The sequence below is a fragment of the Hypanus sabinus genome, chromosome 2 (assembly GCF_030144855.1).
Source record: "Hypanus sabinus isolate sHypSab1 chromosome 2, sHypSab1.hap1, whole genome shotgun sequence".
NCBI lineage: Eukaryota > Metazoa > Chordata > Chondrichthyes > Myliobatiformes > Dasyatidae > Hypanus > Hypanus sabinus.
In genome coordinates, this window is record NC_082707.1 from 143784287 (window position 1) to 143807009 (window position 22723).

At 38.4% G+C, this 22723-nt stretch overlaps 1 protein-coding gene across 4 annotated transcripts in view; it reads right to left on the bottom strand.

Moving 5' to 3' along the window:
- The window catches only part of heatr5a (HEAT repeat containing 5a), a 125111-nt gene that overhangs the window by 22655 nt on the left and 79733 nt on the right, over window positions 1-22723 (bottom strand). For 3 of the 4 annotated variants that reach the window (XM_059956248.1, XM_059956266.1, XM_059956257.1), the window contains exons 20-29: window positions 22174-22363; window positions 20618-20787; window positions 19344-19370; window positions 13493-13634; window positions 12710-12889; window positions 11759-11998; window positions 11428-11609; window positions 9696-9764; window positions 3337-3516; window positions 1021-1255 (exon numbers count right to left, since the gene is read on the bottom strand). In XM_059956248.1, coding sequence (XP_059812231.1) covers window positions 1021-1255; window positions 3337-3516; window positions 9696-9764; window positions 11428-11609; window positions 11759-11998; window positions 12710-12889; window positions 13493-13634; window positions 19344-19370; window positions 20618-20787; window positions 22174-22363 — 1615 coding nt within the window. The remainder of the gene's footprint in view (window positions 1-1020; window positions 1256-3336; window positions 3517-9695; window positions 9765-11427; window positions 11610-11758; window positions 11999-12709; window positions 12890-13492; window positions 13635-19343; window positions 19371-20617; window positions 20788-22173; window positions 22364-22723) is intronic. The other variant, XM_059956275.1, reaches the window with a different exon arrangement.

The following is a 22723-nucleotide window of genomic DNA, read 5'->3' on the forward strand; positions in this document are numbered from 1 at the left end:
AGGAAGGTTCTGAGATATGATTTCAGCAACTGTAAGCAGATCTTATGACTTGATAAAAATAGAAATATTAGATTGCCTGAATGCTTCTGAAGCAATCACAGCAAAGTGAGTTGTAGTTCATGTCTCAGGAAGACATTGGGAATCTTTGGATCAGGATTGGATTTCACCAGCTTGCACTTACAGTCAGGTAGAATGCATCTTTCAAAAGACTGATACCTACACCAAAGATTAACTGACAGTACTTTTAGGTGACAAGAAGATTTGATAAGGTAATCAACTGCAAGGGCAAGTCAAAGTAAGTTTAAATTGTGGCTAAAGGACATAGCAAAGAACTGAATAATTCTTAAATAACATAATTGTAAATATTTAAAATAAGATTAGTACAGATAAAGTAAAAATAAAGAGGTGTTACAGAAGTATTTCACCAACGCATCAGTTTCTGGCATTTTACAATAGCAAGACAAGGCATTTCAGCTGCACCTGGCTCACTTTACTCTTCATAATTAAATTGCCAGGTGGTTCAACAAAGCACTGAGAAAAGGACATGCACTTCTGTCAAGTGCTTTCTCGCAATTTTTTTTGCAGTCAGTATCAAAATAACATTAGCATATCTCAAAAAACCCTTATTAATTTTAGCTTGGTATGGTGAAGAAAAACAACACAACTCTCACAAGAACAGCTTTGTATTAAAGACACTGAATTGTTCATAATATTCCATCTTAAAAACAGCAAAACCTCAAATAAAAAAAATAAAGTGAAAAATCTGTTTTAAAGTTTTTCAACATTTTGTTAGAATACTTATGACAATTCCACTAATAAATTGCATGGCTGAAACCCTAACTACTAAAACAGTAACTCCATGTTACACAAACAGTTAATAGTTTAAAAACCAAATCAGGACAGTCTCGATTAAAATTGTGATTTGAATCGTTAAATTCTAATTCATAGCGGTTTTTCTTCAGGGACATTATCAACTGAATTTATACAATAAGCAAAAATTATGAATATCAACATTTTTACCTCCAGCTGGAAGCTGAATTGTGTATTCTGGAGACAAGGTGAGAAGGGCATAATCATGCAGTACAGCCAGCCAAAGTTTACTCAGTGTTCCCAATTCTGCCTGCACCAAACCGAGAAGACCATCCCCAGTAGAAACTGCATCCCGGGAGTCATCAGCTGCAGAGCTTTCAATCTTTAGGAATTGCTTTTGTCTTGATGTACACATTTTTTGCCTTTCAACTGTGACAATGTAAACCTGGGAAGAAATATATGAATATTAAGTCGGCCAACAGAAATAGGTTTGATGGGAAATAAATCTTCTTGAAAATGTAGTTAAAATGCTCTAAGTCTCAGATGTTCCATTACAGAATAAACTACTTTTAGAATGCTCAGTTCAAAGATATTCAAGGCTAAATTGTTTGCTTTTCAATCTTTAACAGAACAAAATTTCAAAAATAATGCCACTGTTTCTGACCATAACAAATGACATGAATCACTGCCTTAAAAAGAGATCCTGGTATGGAACTACAGCCAAACATAATAAATAGGTCTGATATATTATCACTCACTACTCTTTCCACACTATAGGTTAATTAATATAACTTGAAACAATTCAGTCTTTGGTTTAGATCTCTATAGATCTGTCCAATTGAAGTCAATTCCTTTCCCACTGAGATTCTTCCCCATCAATATTTGCTTCTATTGAATTCATCATTCTCCCTTTGGATACCAATTTCCATTCAAGTCTATTCCTTGGCATATATATTTAGCACAAAATCTTTTCCACTAATCTTATGTGTAGTCGATTCACCCCATATCACACCAATACACTAATCAAAAATGTGATTTCAACAATATTTACATTGTTCTGAAGATAATTACTTTCAGATGCAAAATGGCCTCAAAGTATATTTGCCTATTATAACTTCATTCTCAACAGTACTATGATAGGGTTCATCATCCATCTTTATGATTGTTCATAATGTCCAAACAAAATTATATCCAACTCCTGAACATCTCCAAAAGTAATCAATACAAAGTTATGATTCCAGTGTCATTTTACTATGACTTACATTACTTTATAATCTACCTTTATTATTTATAGCAACTCATTATGCAAAACTGATGATTCATTCCCAACTAAATAATGGTTCACTGAAAATATCTGCCCAATTCCCAAGCGATTTCTACACCACTAACCAAATCAGTATAACACCATGACACTGAAATGATGTCTTTTCACTTCTTTGTCAATTCCATCATTTTATCTATCTTCCAAAGCTTATGGGTAACAAAATTAAAGATCCCTTATTTGATCTCCATCTTTAAAAACACGTTAACAACTGAAGCACCACTTGTGGAAATCAAATTGCACAAATTTCATTAGTTTAAACCACTGCTTAAGTATTAGCTTTCTTTTAATACATTTAAACGAAGTTCATCTGTCTTTGTAATGAAAATTTACATCAAGTAGGCAGTATTAACCACATGCAACAATAACCAACCACAGCAGGACACCCCTCCTCCAGTTAGTTAGGTAAGCCTATCACCCCTATTGGACAGCAGCTCACCAGAGCCCTGTCCTGGGCCAGTCTTTCAAGTTGTCCCCAAGTGTACTCCATCTTCTTGGTGTCAGTTTCAAGGTTGCAACCAGAACAGAGCACATTTGGTAATATCTCTTTTTTTTTGGGCCAGGGTCTAAAAATGTATTGTATTGCACAAGGATTTCCACACCATGGAAAATAATATCATAATTGGGGTAGCTAAGTGTTTTAAAAAATTGATCACCAACTTGAGACCAACATCAAACACAAATTAATCAATTTTAATAACATTTAAAGACAGGACACTACAGAGTTGCAGATTTAGAATTTAATGAAACATTAATTATGTTTTAAATGTTAAAGAATTTCAGATTCATTACTTTTTGAAATAGATTTTTAAAATGTTCTTCAATGCTTCTAATCTTAGAGACATTCAAACACATTGCTTTGGATGATACAGATCAACTAAACAAAGTGTAACTTCCACAAGATAGCAAAGTGATTTTCCACTAATTTTATGAGTGGATTTGTTTTGCAGCCTGCCCACACACCCCACTCAACTTCATTCCCTTTCCACTCCTTTATTTTCCTTATGTGATGGAACTGACACCAGAAGAACCTCAATCAGGAAGGTTTAAAATGGGTTTTAGAAGTTGGTTCCCACTAGGGCATTCAGAGTTTTGGTGGCTCATCCTGACCAGTAAATGGGGGCTATTATCTACAATTTTTGGTAACAAACATAATTAATAGATTCTCAGGCTAAACTCAAGAAATTGTAACAAGTGCCACATACTTCTGCCCATGCTTTCAGAACAGCTACATTCTCCATAGTTGAGGTACTTTCATTGTACAGCTGATTCTGTGTTTCTTTCCCAGCTTGCACTTTGGTCAAGGATGTTGCCAGTAGCTGATGAACTCTTCGAAGATCATTTAAATCACTCACAACTCCACTTCCAATCCAGGCACTGCAAACCTAATGGAGAATTGATGAGAAGTCTTCAGTTCAAACAAACCGCCTGATTCCTTCAAATGCACTTAGAATATACATTGAATGCTGAGTTGTCAGTCAATCATGGGTTTAGAAGTTTACTTAACAGAAAAGAAGATCAGACCACAACTTAATTCAAAACATCTTACATTTACAGGTACAACAGAAAAGAATTCCTATAAAGTACTGAAGAACTGAGGCTCTGCATGTCAGTTAGATAAAGTTGTAGTCAAAAACCATTATGATGATCAAAAACAAGAGATTATCACACAGCTTTTATTCAGTTCTCAGCACCATATTTTCTACTAACCAAGTCATCAAATAAAGCATGTTAATGTGCTCAGTCCAACATTATTATTTTTTTTCCTCTTTGCATGTGAATAAATATGCTTTGGATGGATTTCGATAAGGGTCTAGTTGGCATGGCTAATAAGTTTGCACAACAGCAAACTTTGTGGTATAGTGGACACTGAAGAGGGTTAAGCAAGATTACAACAGAAACCATATCAACTGGGAAAATGGGCCAAGGACAGACTATAATATGAAGTGTTGCATTCTGGGAAATTAAGCCAGGCCAGAACCTGTACAGCAAATGCAGGGCCCTGGAGCTTGCTGTAGAACATAGAGACCTGGTATACAAGTGCAAAGTTCCCTGAAAGTGACAACACAGTGTGGTCCTATCAATATCCAGCACAGTTGTAACATGATGTCCCAACTCTTCTACTCAGTGCACTAAATGATGAAGGCAAGTATGCCAAATGCCATCTTTACAGACAAGAGGGTTTAAGTCATATAAAGAGAGACTAGATGGGCTGGGCCATTTTCCCTTGGAGTGTAGTAGTCTGAAGAGCGACATTTTACAAAGGTGTATAAAATCAAGAGGGGCATAGAAAAAGTGAATAGTTACACTTTTCCAGAGTAAAAAACTGGAGGACACTGATTTGATAGGAAGGAGAAGGATTTAAAGGGGACCTAAAGGGGAATTTTTTTGCCCCACACAGGCTTTGGTGGGTATACAGAATCAGCTGCTAGAGGAAGTGTTTGAGGCAGGTACAATTACAGCATTTAAAGAACATCTGGGTATATACTGTAAAGGATTAGATGGATATTGGTCAAATGCAATAAACAGGACTAATTCAGGTGCCTATTTGTTCAGTGTGGATGTTTAGTTGATAGGCCTATTTGCATGCTGTCAACTCTATGACTAGGTTCCTTGAGGTTGCTATATCTAGGGTTGTTAATGGGGACAAGCTCCCACTATCTATTAAATGCACCCAATGATGTGTGCCTCAGATAGCCTCTGATAACTAAGTCCTGCTCCTGGCCTTCACATGTGCCTTTGCAACTAAGCCCGGCAGAAACATTCTGTTATACAATCAATTGCTTCAGGCAGATGGGGCTCATCAGCTGTGGCTGATGGATCATCTAGGAAAGGAAAACTCTGATCTCAAACCTCCACTACCTTGCAGTTATACCCACTCATGGGGAAGGTACCAGGAGTAAATCCCAAGAGAAAAATCTGGAGCTGGAGTCCCTAAGGCAGTCTTATGTTGAGTTCATGCTGAGTGACAACTCCTGCAACACTGCTGGTGCCAAACTATAATGCTCTCTGACGTTCCTCTGGGTTGATCAGATGCATGGAGAGGGGGTGCTTGCTATATGGGCAACAACTCACTCTCCATTTTGTACTGCTCAAGCTTGCGTATCTAGTCAACTAAGACCCAACATCCATGGTCGACTCTGACTGATGGAGGCCTCCCAGAACTCTGACTAGATAATAATTAGTTCTCTAGGTAATAGAGCATGTGTTTTGTTGGGACTATGCTCAATTTATCTGCATTGAGGCATTAAACAGTAAGGTTCTAAGGTCAGCAATTGAGCAGTGCTCTGGAGCTACTTCTTGATGACCTACAGCCTAAGAGGGAAAGTGAGCAAGAGATAGATAGGAGCTACAAGGAGTTAGTCACCCTGAGGCTGCAGGAGTCAGATAAGTGTGTGACTGTCAGGGAAAGGATGGGAAGAGCTGAGATAGTAGACAGCAGCCCTGTAGACATCCCCCCTCAGTAATTGTTATCTCATTTTGGATGCTGTTGAGTGGGGTGATCTGGCAGAGAACGACCACAGCAGTCTGGTCTCTGGCACTGAGCCTGGTTCTGTGGTGCAGAAGGGAGAGAAGAGGATGAGGAATGCAGTAGACATAGGGGATTCCATAGGGAGGGGAAAAGGCAGGAGGTTCTGTCAGCCTGATAGAGATACCTGCATGGTGTGTTGCCTCCCAGGTGCCAGTGTACAGGATGTCTCGGATCAGGTGTAGCGTATTCTGAAGGGAGAGGGTGAACAACCAGAAGTCTTGGTACACGTTGGTACCAAGAACATAGGTAGAAAAAGGGAGGAGGTCCTGAAGGGAGAATTCAGGGAGTTGGGTAGGAAGCTGAAAAGCAGGACCTCCAGGGTAGCAATCTCAGGATTGCTGCCTGTGCCACATGCTAACGAGCGCAAGAAGAGCATGATCAGGCATATTAATACATGGCTGAGAGACTGGTGTAGGGAGCAGGGCTTCGGGTTCCTGGATCAATGGCGCCTCTTCTGGGGCGGGGGGGAGTACAACCTGTACAGAAAGGACGGGTTACACAAGAACCCAAAGGAGTCCAATATCTTAGAAGGCAGGTTTAATAGAGCTGTTCAGGAGGGTTTAAATTAATTTGCAGGGGGTGGGTGGTGGGAACCAGCTGAGGAAGGGGAAAACAGAAATAAAGATAGCGTGCAGAAGAGATGATAGAAAGAACAGGCAAAAGATGAGGCATAATCACAGCCAGTGGGATGAGTTACAGGGCAATAGAAGCATGGTGCAATTAAAACAGAAAGCAACAAATACTGGACTGAAAATGGTATATTCGAATGTACACAGCATAAAAAATAAAATGGATGATCTTGAAATTCAGCTACAGATTGTCAAGCATGATATTCTGAAACTTTGCTAAAGGATGGCTGCCACTGGAATATACGGTGTATTGGAAAGATAGGTTAGTAGGCAGAGGGGGTGGTGTGGCCCTGCGTATAAAAAATAATATTAAATCATTAGAAAGGGATGACATAGGATTGGAAGGTGTAGAGCTTCTGTGGGTTGAGTTAAGAAATGACAAGGGTAAAAGGACCTTAATGGCAGTTGCATACAGGCCTCCAAACAGCAGCCGGGATGTGGATTACAAATTACAGCAGGAGATAGAAAAGGCCTGCCAGAAGGGCAATGTCACGATAATTGTTAGGGATTTTAACATGACAGTGGATTGGGAAAACTAGGCCAGTACTGGACTTCAAGAGAGAGAATTTGTAGAATGCTTAGGGGATGGCATTTTAGAACAGCTTTTTGTTGAGCCCACTAGGGGATTGGCTGTGCTGGATTGGGTGTTGTGCAATGATCCAGAGGTCATAAGAGATAAGGTTAAAGAACTCTTAGGGAACAGTGTTCACAATATGATGGAGTTCACTTTGAAATTTGAGAAGGAGAAACTAAATTCCAAAGTGTCAGAATTTTAGTGGAATAAAGGAAATTACAATGACACGAGAGGGGAACTGGGCAAGTTGACTGGAAAGAGACATAGCAGGAAGGACAGCAGAGTAGCAGTGGCTGGAGTTTCTGCGAAAAATGAAGGAAATGCAAGACAGATACATTCCAAGTAAGAAGACATTTTTGAATGGAAGGAGGACGCTACCATGGCTGAAAAGTGAACTCAGAGCCAAAGTAAAAGCAAAAGAGAGAGCATACAAGGAAGCCAAAGCTAGTGGGAAAACAGAGGATTCAGAAGCTTTTAAAAACTTGCAGAAGGAAACTAAGAAGGTCATTAAAAGGAAAAGATGAAATGTGGAAGGAAGCTGGTGACTCATATTAAAGAAGATACTAAAAGCTTTTTAAAGTATATAAAAGGTAAAATACAGTCAAGGGTAGATATAGGACCAATACAAAATGATGCTGGAGATATTGTAATGAGAGATGCAAAGATGGCAGAGGAACTGAATGCGTATTTTGCATCAGTCTTCACAGTGGAAGACATCTGCAGTATACCAGACATTCAAGAGTGTCAGGGAAGTGAACTATGTGCAGTGAAAATTACAACCTAGAGGATGCTCAGGAAGCTTAACGTTCTGAGGGTGGATACATTTCCTGGACCTGACAGAATGCACCCTTGGGTTCAGAATGATGCAGCTGGGGAGATCACAGAGGCTTTAACAATGATCTTTCAAGAATCCATAGATTCTGGCATTGTACCGGATGACTGGAAAATTGCAAATGTTACTCTACTATTTAAGAAGGGTGGGAGGCAGCAGAAAGGAAATTATAGATCCGTTAGCCTGACATCGGTGGTTGGGAAGTTGCTGGAATCGATTGTTAGGAACGAATGCCAACATTGCATTTGCCTTCTTCACCACCAACTCAACCTGGACTCACCAACTTGTAGGGTATCCTGCACAAGGACTCCCTGACACATGACGAGATAGGCCAAAGCCAGCATGGTTTCCTGAAAGAAAAATCCTGCCTGATTAACCTACTGAAAATTTTTGAGGAAATTACAAGGGTAGACAAAGGAGATGCAGCAGATGTGTGTGTACTTGGATTTTTTGAAAGCCTTTGACAAGGTGCTGCACATGAGACACCTTAGCAAGATAAGAGCCCATGGAATTACAGGGGAGTTACTAGCTTGACTGGAGCATTGGCTAATCGGCAGAAAACTGAAAGTGGGAATAAAGGGATCCTATTCTGGCTGGCTGCCGGTTATCAGTGGAGTTCCAGAAGGGTCGGTGTTGGGACTGCATGTAAGTCAATGATTTGGACTATGGGATTAATGGATTTGCGGCGAAATTTGCCAATGATACAAAGATAAGTGGAGGAGCGGGTTGTGTTGAGGGAACAGAGAGACTTAGATAGTTTAGGGGAATGGGCAAAGAAGTGGCAAATGAAATACACTGCTGGGAAGTGTATGGTCATGATTTCTGGTGGAAGAAATAAACGGGCAGATGGGGGGAGAATTCAAAATGCAGAGATGCAAAGGGACTAGGGAGTCCTTGTGCAGGACACCCTAAAAGTTGGTGAGTCCAGGTTGAGTTGATGGTAAAGGCGGCAATGCAAATTCACTTCTAGAGATACAGAATATAAGAGCAGGGATGTGATGTTGAGGCTCTATAAAGTAGTCAGGAGACCACATTTGGAGAATTGTGTGCAGTTTTGGGCTTTAGAAAGGATATACTGACATTGGAGAGGGTTCAGAGAAGATTCATAAGAATGATTCCAGGAATCACAAGGTTACCATATGAGGAACGTCTAGCAGCTCTTGGAGTGTATTCCCTGGAGTTCAGGAGAATGAGGTGGAGATCTCATAGAAACATTCTGAATGTTAAAAGGCCTGAACAGATTAGATATGGCAAAGTTATTTCCAATGGTAGGGGAGTCCAGGACAAGAGGGCATGAGTTCAAGATTGAAGGGCATCTATTTAGAACAGAGATGCAGAGTAATTACTTTAGTCAGAGGGTGATAAAACTGTTGAATTTGTTGCCTGTGGAGGCCAAATCATTAGGTGCATCTAAGGCAGAGATAGATAGGTTCTTGATTAGCTAGGGCATCAAAGGGTATGGGGAGAAGGCAGGGGAGTGGGGATGACTGGAAGAATTGGATCAGTCAATGATTGATTGGCTGAGCAGACTCAATGGGCCGAATAGCCTACTTCTGCTCCTATATCTTATGGTCTTGTAATGTTCTAATCCAAAGTGCAATGCAGCCAAATGAAAATTCTGCTTAGTATCAGAAAGCACAGAACAAATCTGGAAGAAATTTAAATATATGCAGGTTTTAAAATTGAACTTTTGCAAGACACATCTCAAATTAAATTTGGATGCAATCCTTTTAAAAACAAATGAATAATTCATAGAAACAACAATTCATGCCCTGTTGAAATGCTTATCACAGCAAAAAGAAAATTATGCAGTACATAACGGTGGTTAAGATTACATGATGCACTAAGATCAGGTTTTCTCCAGCACTATATTAAGATTGTTGAAAGATCATTTGATACCACCATTACAAATCTCAACTGATGAAAACAGTCAAGCCATAGCACAGAGAATGAGAAGTAGTTTAAGAGTACTTAGAACAAATTAATGAGGCACATACTTGACATGCCTTGGCAGTAACATCAGGTGGGGTGTCAATGGAGAAAGCTGGTCTCAGTGCTGCTCCAACCTGAAAACCAAATCAGAATGGTTTAATAATGTTTCCTTCTCATAAGCAGTGATACAGTTCAGTAACATACAAATGATATTGCTTCACTATTCAAAAAAGGGTAAAAAAAATCACTACTACAGAGCTATGACATTCAAAGGATGAGTGCCACATGATGTTATTATGGTCTCATCTCCAGACTACCACAAAAACCTTTGATATGGTGCAAACATGGGGGTAGAATCATGCTTTCTTTCTAAGTTTGTAAAAATTGTCTTTTTTGTATAAAAATGAGTACAAATATCCTATCATGGTGTCTGATATGCCTCTGCTCCAAAATAAAACATTTTTCTACACAGGAAATAATTTGATATTTCCCTCTGTGATGGAGAGCACTTGGTGAAGGCACTCCTTTTATATAAATATACATACATATACACACACACAGCCTTGTCATTCTGCTGTCATTGTATTGAGCGTAGGCACTTCAATGTCTTCCCCCATATGATACGCTCAGGTTGGCTTTATGGTAGCTCTCCCGCCATACAAGCAAAGAGTTCCATTTCTTTAGTAAAGTGGACGTATAAATGTGTATATTGTTTGTATACTGTACTTAAGGCAGATACTTCTGTACATTTTGTAATATGATTGTAACTATACTGTGGGGTACATATTCTAATTCATAAGCAGTCTTAAGTTAATTTTGATGGTAATTAAAAGATGGTGTGTCCTAGTGCTGAATAAGAAGGAGCTCTTCACCCTCAGCTGAGGAGAGACAGGGGTTGGCAGGAGTTCACACTAGACAAGAATAGTACAGAGCTATTACGGATATATTTTTGTAATTATTAGCAATTTTCTTTTCACTATTTTTGCTGTTTTTTGTAAGTTTGATTTTTGATGCACCAAATAAACACCATTGGACTAAATTTCTAAGCAACACCAAGCATTTTTTTGTTTGGTCATAACCCAAGTATCTAAAAACCTCCACATCGTTATTATTGTTATTGAGTGAACACTGTGTCATCACAACACAGTATTTTTATCTTCAAGTTTGCTTTCACCCTATATGCCCCCCATTCCTCATCAGCTTTGCTCCCATGTGTGTCAGATGCCAGTGACTACATTGTACTACAAGAAGAAGCCAATCTTTAACATTGAGAACCTGCAAGATCTTACGTGCACTTGTGGTGGTAGAAGTTGCTGTTGATCAGCTGTGGTGTCTACTTTTGTCCCAATAATAACCTAAGGACTTTGTATTGTCGCAAACATGCTTTTTTATTCCAGGATATTAAAAAAAATCTCAAAATCACATTTGAATCAGGTGGAGATTGAAAGGGAGATCAAGGAGCTTCGCTTAAATTGAGCAGAAAAGGAACAAAGCAGACATGAGTTGGAAGAATATACTAAAATGTGAGATTGAATGGCTGGCTGATTATAAACTTTTACAAGATGGTATAATTTTCAAGGACTTAAATACTTTCAAGCGGTACTGAAATGATGAAGAATCAGTTCTCAAACTGGAGCATAAGAATATTTAACCCATATTCCTCATTCTCCATTGCTTTTTGCAAGATGCTGCTGCAGGCAAATTCATCGGTGATTACATTTAGAATAAATGTTGTTATCTATTAAATAATACAGGGACACAAAAGTAGCAACTTAAACTGAAATCTTTGTCACTTACATTTGCTTGGTATTGTTCAAGGATTACATGACCAGGAAACTCTGGTTCAGGGATATTTGCAAACATCCTGATGATGACGAGTAACATCTCAAGACCAGATAAACGCAGTGCGTTACTGTGATCTGTGGCAGCCATGAAAGCCATGCGAATTAAATCTGCGAGATGCATCACCAAGAAATCACCTGGAAAATATAAAAACTGTGTATACCTTATAAGATAATTTCCAGATGAAAGCCATCCAGTTCATACTAAAATCTGGTAAAACATCTCAGAGTAAACTTTTGCAACCACCACAAACACTTAATCTTTCAGGTCCCTCAAAGCCACTTACTTTGAGGGTGCTTCAATTTTTTCTCCTGAGCCAAAGTCATATCAAAATGAGCAGCATCTATCTTCTCACACTGGGTAATAATTTGGCACACACATTCTGCTGCAAATACCCTGGTTGACCAGCGTGGTGCAATCATTGGTCGTAACTGGTCATCTTTATTGGAGGTGAATATTGTTTCATCATCAGCCCTTTCATCCTCATCTTCCTGAGTAGTGTCTACTGGAGCAGTGGAGGTGAAATCTGGGGTGGAGGTGATTAGAATTTAGAAAGTTTGTAAGAGAGGTAATAACATGAATTAACAAATGAAAATAAACATTTCAGCAAATAAAATACAAAATTCACAATTTTTACATGTTGTCATTTGTAATGTTGTGCATAAACCTGGCTTACACATGGAGTTCTCAAATTTAAGACATGCCAGAGTTAGAAGTCTTGATTAAATTTTTACCCTCAGGAGAGCAAACTTTGGAAGATTGCTCATGCTTTATCTACATCATCTTAATAATTTGGCAGCAAATCTGCATGGGAAAGGCATTGAGAGGTCCTCTCAAGTGTACAATCAAACAGCTGGATAGGCCCAATACAAACTTGATGCAAGCCCAAATATTTAGTTACATTTCTCCAGACTTGTTAAGACTATCACTGAAAATATAACAAATTTAAACACAGAACAAATATTGGAAATATTAAGTAAATCATCCTGATGTGGATAAAGTAACGAGTTTGTCTGGCCTGAAACCAGGTGTTTGGTAATACATGCATCCTAACCAATTCCTACAGGCACAGCTCTGCCCTGCCAAGCTCGGGTTGGGCATTCTGGCTTTAATGCACAGTGACATCAACTGAGCACAAGGGAAAACAAAATACTCCTTTGAAGTCAAAGTAAAATTAACCAAACGTTCCATTTTTGATAGTAAACAGAAGTTTCACATACTTAAAAGCTGAACTTACCAGCTGAGGCAGATAAAACATCTTTGCATAACTTTAACCAATGACTAAGCTTTTCAACTGCCATGGATGATAGGATGCAACTCAAAGTTTCACGAATATCTTGACAAAGTTGTTGGTCCGATTCTCTGTCCAGTAAACTAAAGAGGGCTCCTTCCAGGCCAGTTTGACTGATATTAACATCTGAAAATAAATTTAGATTTTAGTTTTACAAGGTTAAAATGTGGACCTTGCTAGCACCTTATTTTTGTACCTGTCTTGCTAAAATATCAAAACATTTACAAGGCATACCAGGTTCTTACGATTAATGTAACAATAAAATGGAATTTCATTTTCATGATAACCGAACAAAATACTAGAATCAATCCTGATGACTAGTCCTTGCCAAATTTTATAAACAACTGTGGCTGTCTAATAAACAATTTTCGACACAACCAGGACAGCATGTGCTACGACTGAAGTACCACAGCACAGAAGAAATTTAGATAGTAAGTAAAATGGAAGAAAAGACTGATATATTATAATGACCTCAATGATACTTTACATTTCAAATTCTTGGCCTTATTATCAATTTCTTATGTTAACTACTCAAAACAATCATCTTGCTTTTTCAACAGAATGCAAACTTTACCAATTTCAACATTCAATGTTGTTATCTCTGACTCTCCAAGGTAAGTACATTACACAAAAGATTTTGATTGATACAATTTTCTTAAAATGATAAAACATTAATTGAAAGTTAGTCTAAGTGTGTAACATGTACTGATCCCCAATCAGATATCTTACCAAGTTTACAGCTTCCTTTATTGGATTCCTTGGCAAGAGTCATGGCATAGTCAAGCACTTCAGCAGCTTCCTTCTGTGTAAGCTGGTGCAGGCATGCAATCACAGCCCGTCTCAACAACAGGTGTGAACTACAAAGGTTTACCTAAAAAACGAAAAGATCCTTTGTGATATGAACTGTTCGACTTGGGCACAGATAAATGCATTTTCTCTCCTCTCACTCAAAAATAAAATGCAGCACAAAACTTAAACAATTTTTCCAGATTCATCATGATTAATGTCACAAATATAACCACCTTTAATCTGCTATTCACACAAGTAATAACTAAGTCTATGATAATGGATCTATTACACTTAAAAATAATAAGCTGAGTTTATTCATTATTCAAACACACAAAAAACATTTTTCCTGTGTTAAACTTAACACACAAGTTTTACCACTATGATAACATTTTCAGTAAGACGGTGGTGTGCTGGGATGCAGCAGCTTCATATGAATTGTCTTTCTTAAATTATTGTCTTTCTTAAACAAATTGTTTATGATCACAAAACCAGGCTAGACATTTACTTAAAGTACTGCATGTCTATTCCATCAGCAAGTTGCTCTTTGGTGGAGAAATTGAAAGATCTGGGCTAGGTGTGGACCGTTACACTGACCGAGGCATTGGTGCATGAAGGAGGGTGCAGTCCCCCTCCCCTGCAGTAATCACTCAGCAGAAGACAAGCTGCACTGTGTTCTGCTGCTGCAACATTCATGGACCATCTTTCTTTTGGGTGACTGTACTTTACTGCTCTCTTGTATGTGCTATATGTGCCTTGTGCTGTATATGACTGCTGGCACTGTATTTTGCACCATGGCCCTGGAGTAACACTGTTTCAATTGACTGTATTTATGCATGGATGAATGACAATTAAATTTGGACTTTGATTAAAATTCACAAAAAAAAATCCTAGGTAAGGCAGGGCTCTTTCATAGCTTAAACTTGAAATTATTCAACTTGAAAATTTACTAATTTCAAAGCAGTTCTAAAAGTAGTTTTCTTCAGCTATCAGAAGAGATTCTGAGATAAATTAAAACAGAGAATTTATTTATTGGGCGAGTCCTTTGTACACATTCAATAAAGGAGTTAGATGGAGTTGTGCATGTTTAAAATTAGGCACTATAAGCACATGTAAAACTTAACGCATTTTCACTCAGCCTATCTTGTTACATGGTTTCTACCCTTCCCTATGAGATTCCCCCTTCTCCAGCCCTCATCTCTTTCACCTAGCAACTTCCCTGTTCTTTACTTCACCACTCTCCCACTCCCTCTCCCAGTTTCACCGATCATCAACCATCTTGCACTTCTTCCTGTCTCCCCCACCTTCTTGCTCTGACTTCAATTTTTGTTTCCAGTCCTGATGAAGGGTCTCAGCCCGAAACATCGACCATTTACTCTTTTCCATAGATGCTGCCTGGCCTGCTGAGCTCCTCCAGCATTCTGTGTGTTTTGCTATCTCGTTAATGCTACCTAACCATAAGCATCAATTCACACAGCAAGCTTCTTTAATCATTCACTTTTATGTTGCTGCAGAGCTTTATAAACTCTACCACTTGCTCAAAACATGGACCAATGTATCATGCTTCTATTTTTTTGAGGATATTCATCCCAAACATACAAATGTCTGTACATGTACTGTATGAATGAATTTGGAAAAAAAAGTAGGATTTTTTTAAAAAAATGCCAGACAATTGTGGAACTGCATCCCGGAAACAACTGAGAGTCTATCCTAAATGTGAAGTTATCCACTTTGGAAGCTGGAACAAGAGGGCAGAGTATTGTCTGAACGGTGTCGAGTTAGGTAAGGGAGAAATGCAAAGAGACCTAGGAGTCCTAGTTCACCAGTCAATGAAGGTGAATGAGCAAGTGCAACAGGCAGTGAAGAGGGCAAATGGAATGTTGGCCTTTGTTACAAGGGGAATTGAATACAAGAGCAAGGATGTTCTTTTGCATTTGTACAGGGCCCTGGTGAGACCACACCTGGAATATTGTGTACAGTTTTGGTCTCCAGGTTTAAGGAAGGACATTCTGGCAATTGAGGAAGTGCAGCGTAGATTCACTAGGTTGATTCCTGGGATGGCAGGGCTGTCTTACGCAGAGAGATTGGAGAGATTGGGCTTGTACACGCTGGAATTGAGGAGATTGAGAGGGGATCTGATTGAAACGTTTAAGATAATTAAAGGATTTGATAGGATTGAGGCAGGAAATATGTTCCAGATGTTGGGAGAGTCCAGTACCAGAGGGCATGGATTGAGAATAAGAAGTCAGTTATTTAAAACAGAGTTGAGGAAGAGCTTCTTCTCCCAGAGAGTTGTGGAGGTGTGGAATGCACTGCCTCGGAAGAAGGTGGAGGCCAATTCTCTGGATGCTTTCAAGAAGGAGCTGGATAGATATCTGATGGATAGGGGAATCATGGGATATGGGGACAAGGCAGGGACTGGGTATTGATAGTGAATGATCAGCCATGATCTCAGAATGGCGGTGCAGACTCGAGGGGCCGAATGGTCTACTTCTGCACCTATTGTCTATTGTCTATAATAACTGACAGTGGCTAACTGCTTCTCTCTGATTCTGCAGCCCTGGATCAGTTGGTGAGATGTTCCAAAGTACAACTCCATTTCTAGTGAATCGAATTGCTCTATAACACTGTTGAATTCTGTAGCATTGTTAAAGAGTGGCTAAGGACAGAAAATGAAAGCACCCCAAGATATCCTCTAACCTAAATAAACAAAATGAATAACATTTAATCTTTCCCAATCACTTCCTCATCAAATAGGTATGAGAATGAGCTGGAAGAACACCTCTCATTTTTGACTTCTGTAACTATATTATGGGATTTAGAGTTTAAATTTGGCAGAAGTTGATTTGCAAAATTAAGCTGAAGGATTAACAGCTGGATGAAAAAGAGCAAAAATTGGTCAAGAGAAAAGGCATAAGTTTCTCAGGATTTTTCACCTAACAAGGACAAAGATGAAGAATCTCAAATATAAATAGATACCTGGTGGAGATGAACACCACCACTTCACCATGCTCAGTGCTCAATTGCTCACATCTATAGTTGCCAACTTCACTTTCCCGCTTTCACGTTCACTAAAATTAGGCTAAAACACACTGAAACCCGGCAGAAACAAAATTAACAGGAAATGTAAATAGTTAGCATGTCAGGCAGCATAGGTGAACTGAGAAACAATTATGTTTCAGGCCAATGGACAGTCATCAGAACTGGTAAGAGAAAACAAGTGTCAAGGTGGAGAGCCTGTTTGCATTGGGAGATGGCATGGTGCTGGAAGGTTTTACAAGGTTTGAATCAATTACTGTACTTACCATTGTTAAAGATTACTCTCATTTATCTGAGAATGCACAAAATGCCACCATCTGAGTGATCCACAAGTAATTCAGTCCTGCAACTAATTGTGAATGAGCATTGCCATGAAAGTACAAACCCCATTTCCAGAAAAGTTGGGATATTTTCCAAAATGTAATAAAAACAAAAATATCTGATATGTTAATTCACGTGAACCCTTATTTAACCGACAGAAGTACAAAGAAAAGATTTTCAATAGTTTTACTGACCAACTTAATTGTATTTTGCAAATATACACAAATTTAGAATTTGATGGCTACAACACACTCAACAAAAGTTGGGACAGAGTTAAAATAAGATTGAAAAGTGCACAGAATATTCAAGTAACACCGGTTTGGAAGACTCCACATTAAGCAGACTAATTGGTAGCAGGTGAGGTATCATGACTGGGTATAAAAGTATCATCCATCAAAGGCTCAGTCGTTGCAAGCAAGGATGGGTTGTGGCTCACCCCTTTGTGCCAAAGTTCATGAGAGAATTTAGTCAGTTCAAAAGGAACATTTCCCAACACAATATTGCAGAGAATTTAGGTCTTTCAACATCTACAGTACATAATATTGTGAAAAGATTCAGAGAATTCAGAGACATCTCAGTGCGTAAAGGGCAAGGTCGGAAACCACTGTTGAATGTGCGTGATCTTCAAGCCCTCAGGCGGCACTGCCTAAGAAACTGTCATGCTACTGTGACAATTATAGCCACCTGGGCTCGGGAGTACTTCGGTAAACCATTGTCACTTAACACAGTCCGTCGCTGCATCCAGAAATGCAACTTGAAACTGTATTACGCAAGGAGGAAGCCATACATCAACTCTATGCAGAAACCCCAGCGAGTTCTCTGGGCCTGAGCTCATCTCAGATGGACCGAAAGACTGTGGAACCGTGTGCTGTGGTCAGATGAGTCCACATTTCAGCTAGTTTTCGGAAAAAACAGGCGTCAAGTTCTCCGTGCCAAAGATGAAAACAACAATCCTGATTGTTATCAGCGAAAGGTGCAAAAGCCAGCATCTGTGATGGTATGGGGGTGCATCAGTGCCCACGGCATGAGTGAGTTGCATGTATGTGAAGGTACCATTGACTCTGAGGCATATATTAGGATTTTAGAGAGACATATGTTGGCATCAAGGCGATGTCTCTTCCCGGGACGTCCATGCTTATTTCAGCAGGACAATGCCAGACCACATTCTGCAAGCCACATTCAGCGTGGCTTTGTAGACACAGAGTGCGTGTGCTTGACTGGCCTGCTGCCAGTCCAGATCTATCTCCTATTGAAAATGTATGGTGCATCATGAAGAGGAGAATTAGACAACGGAGACCGCGGACTGTGGAGCAGCTGAAGTCTTATATCAAGCAAGAATGGACAAAATTTCCAATTGCAAATCTACTACAATTAGTATCCTCAATTCCAAAACGATTAAAAAATGTTATTAAAAGGAAAGGTGATGTAACACAATGGTAAATGTGCCTCTGTCCCAACTTTTGTTGAGTGTGTTGCAGCCATCAAATTCTAAATTTATGTATATTTACAAAATACAATTAAGTTGGTCAGTAAAACTATTGAAAATCTTTTCTTTGTACTTTTGTCAGTTAAATAAAGGTTCACGTGAATTAACATATCACAGATTTTTGTTTTTATTGCACTTTGGAAAATATCCCAACTTTTCTGGAAATGGGGTTTGTAGTTCAAATGATATGCTAGAAATTAAAACTTTCATTTAAAACAACATTCAAGGTAATTTTGAGATTGTTTGTGATAATGTTGTAAAGTCTTACAACAGCCAGATTAAAATCAGACTTTGACAACTAATTATACATCCAAGTTTAACTCTGTACTTACCTACATTTACAAAGAAATGCTGTTAACGACCAAGCACAAACAAAGAGGCAAATGCTAACAGAGGTAATTGAAGGTACATTATCATCCATTACTTCTGGCCTGCCTAACTACTGTATTACCCACTGCAAGCCCGGCTATGAAAAGCAACAGTCTAAGTTTCATAGGAGCGTATCTAAACCAATGATAACAGTGTCTTGAGGAAAACTTGCAAAAAGCTATCAAAACGTATTCTCTTTGTCATCACAAATATAAGCTCTTGAGGAACTTTTTGCACAATCAAGCAAATAATATAAAAAAGCCAAACCATTTGCAGTATTAACCTGCAGTGGTTATTGCCACCATTCTGCAGTCTGCAGGTGCAAATAACTAGTCAAAAGGAAGTACATTAGAGAAGTCAAATATAGCAAGAGCCAAGGGTTTCAAATAGTAAGGAGGTTATGTCACACAGTGCAGTTGTATTGGGTTCGCATGCCAGCCAAGTTATTGTTAGATTAATTAATAAAGGCAGAGCTTACAAAAAAATAAACATTATTAACAAATATTCAAACACATCAAATCAACTTGTGGGATTGGTGAAGGGACATGGCGAGTGGGTGGAATGAGGGAGGCAACCTACCCAAACAGAATTATCCAATAAGATTTCCTGCACAAAAGAAATGACATACCAGTCACAATGACACTCCGGTTGTGTGACATTTGTTAAAAAAAAATAGAAACAGTGATACCAATCATTGTAACTCTAGCAATATATTAACACTGCACGAAGCATTCTCAACTCCAATTCACAAATTATGTCATGAACTGGAGCAGACACTGCATATTATCATGATGAAGAACATCTATGCAGAGGTAAACGAAGTTATGCTCAGAATTATTTGTAATTCTTGAAACTCAATCCATTTAAACTCAAACTAGTGTTTTCTTTAAATTCATTTTACAGAACATTAAATAAACACCCATCTCAAGAGAAACTGGTGATGAACCTCCTTCTTGAACTGCTGGTAATGTTAATTCCACAATGCTATTGGAACACAGTACCAATGAAAGAAGGGCAATACGCCTCCAAGTTAGGTTAATGTGCAAGGTCAAGGTGAATCTACATGTCTTGGTGTTCCAACATACAAGAGATCATGGGTTTGTGAGGTTGGAGTGGTCTCAGCAAGCAACTGACGCAAGCTACTTTATTGCTACGTTATCGCTCACTTTGCTAATTGTCAAGGTAGTGAATGCTTTGAGGGGTGCAACAAATTCCAATGAAATAGGGACTGCACTTATGCTCATTCAGTTGTTATGGAATCATTATGTACACCTAGTGTACTTTTAAAATAAAAAAAATTAAGGGCCAATCATGCAGCTGTTATGTTAAAACAAATAGTCTATGTATACTTGTCTCCCTTGGCCTGACAGCAGTGGTCGAGCAAGAAATATACTTTGCCATGGGAATTTAGATTACAATTTAAACAAAATTTCTGCAGCTGCTGGTAATGGTGGATATTCAGTTTTGTTCTGAATATAATCATCATGGTGATGCAACCAGCATTATAGACTATTCTTGTCGTAAAGATGAGACTTCCTACTTGGATTGCCCATGTGCACAATGGTAAAATGCACAACTAACTATTAATATGCTTACAAAGTATTAACACATTAAGGTTGAAATAAATATCAATGCTTATGACAGAATTTTATCAGGGGCCCTATATATTAAACTTGTCACACCAATTTTGTGCATTTTTTTTTATAACAAGGTATTTAAACATAAATCATGAAAGCTCCGATCATGAAAGTAAGTTGATTTAGAGTTTGCACTAGAGTTTGCACATTTTCAAAAACTGTAACTTGTAATCACCTAAATTCACATGCAAGTGCACATCAACATGGCTTACTTACACACAGACTGGGGACAAGACTGGAAAGATTGACGTAACGGGGTGCAAACATGTGCAACTGCTGGAGGCAGGAGATGGCTTGAGTCTGTACAAGACAATCAGGATTATCCTGCATCGCTGCACAGCCAACTAGACAGGAAGTTCTTAACAAGGGGACAGACTTGCTGTTTCCTGCGAATTAAATACACATTCATTTTAAATTCAATCTACCCTTTTCTTCAGTAGTTAATGCAATAAAGAGCACTAAATATGGTAGCTTACAATGTAATTATTTTCAGTATTGACACAAGAAAAAGGAAACTAGTTCCAGCAAGTTACCAATGGGATGCATACAAGAAAATTGCTAATGCTTTGGAAAAAGTAAAATAGCATACTTATATAAAAATGACATTAATTCTTTTGTTAAAATAAACACATTATATGAACTCAAGACTTAAAAGAAGTTATTTTACTGATTTCAGAATATAAAACATAAGTTGTACCTTGAAATAATTTCTTGTAGCAGTCTCTAATGCTAAAAATCATCTTCCAACAACAATGGCCCAGAAATGAACATAAAATTAATAAAAAGCAGCAAAAGTTAAAGTGCAAAGAGGCAGAAGTATTGGGAGGGACTCCAATGCTCTTTCAACAGACAGCTGGCTCCACACCGAAAGAATTCTTCCCATATCGCACAGCTATCCCTGGTTTCACCACAGGTTCTCTTGTCTGCAAGTACTGCTTGATTCCTATGCCACCAAAAACTGTTCTTCTAACATCCAGATGAGGATAAGCAGCAACCCTCTTCAGTTAAAAATTGACTTATTGTACATATCCATCAGAAGCTTCACCACTGACTTGAGACCTTACTTGGATACTGGCATAACCTTGGCACTTATTTTCCAAAGCCTCATGCTACTTATATCCATTTCCTCTTTACAAATGAACCTTTTTGGCTAAACCTTGGACAATCTCTAAGCTTTGGAGAATCTTGGACTCTCTTTGTGACTTGGTGTCAGATTCTTTCAAATTCTGTGTTTGATAACCAACTTTGGAAGCTTCAATTAGAGTAGTTAGTAAAAGTATGTTATCGTTAATTAGCCAACAGATCAATATATTTGTGTTTCTTTTTTACAGGACTTGAGGCAAAAGGCCTTTAAGGTTAAGTAGAACTTATCAACACTTTTGAAAATGCCAACTTGTGGCTGTATACTATACATCACACTCATTTCAGCACCTCACACACCTTTGCTAAATGCTAATAAAAATCCATCATGACTATTTTTTTGTCAAATCAACTTACCCTTGGCCTCTTTCTATGCAGTCTTCAAACCTGATCTCCAGTAGACACTACAATCTCAATCAATAGTCTAAATTAAACTAATACGTTCTAATTGTCTACCAACATTATACTTCAACTAAAATACACCTCTTCATAGGCAAGAATACAAAAGAAAACATTTAATAAAAACACAAAACTAATATTCTAAATCATGCAAATCTTAAACATTTAACATCCAATGAGTTGTAATTTTCCAATATACTATAAGCAAGCTGATTACAATAGAAACACATTACCTTGCAATTCTGGCCCCAATGTGGTAATCAGTGCATTCAAACAGCGACCCAAACTTTGATGAACCTCAACATGTGCTGGAGGTACACTCAGCAACAACAATGAGACAAGAGACAGACTTGATTGCACATGGGCATTATACATTGGGCCACTGGAATCGATTAACAATGATAAGGAGTGCAACGCCCAGGTCTACAAAAGAAGAGACAAGCATTTATAACTCTCTACATTGTTTCTTTGAATATTACTTTTTAACAAAACAGCTGCATGATCAGTAATACTAATTTTGCTGATAAGCTTCCTTTATAAACCTATAGTTACGTGGCCCAAGAAAGCAAAGCAATGAATGGATGAATTTCTTGCATTTGACTGAGAAACCAATTTATCTTCTCTAAAATATGTACCATCTTACCCTCCTATCTACTTCCCAGTCCATTTCAGCTAATTCTTGTCCTCATGCTATTGTAACGGTCTTAATTTAAGTTTCCCGATTCAGAAACAATTTCTCACCCTCAAACTTGAAATTCTATCATGCTATGATCACTTTCCAAA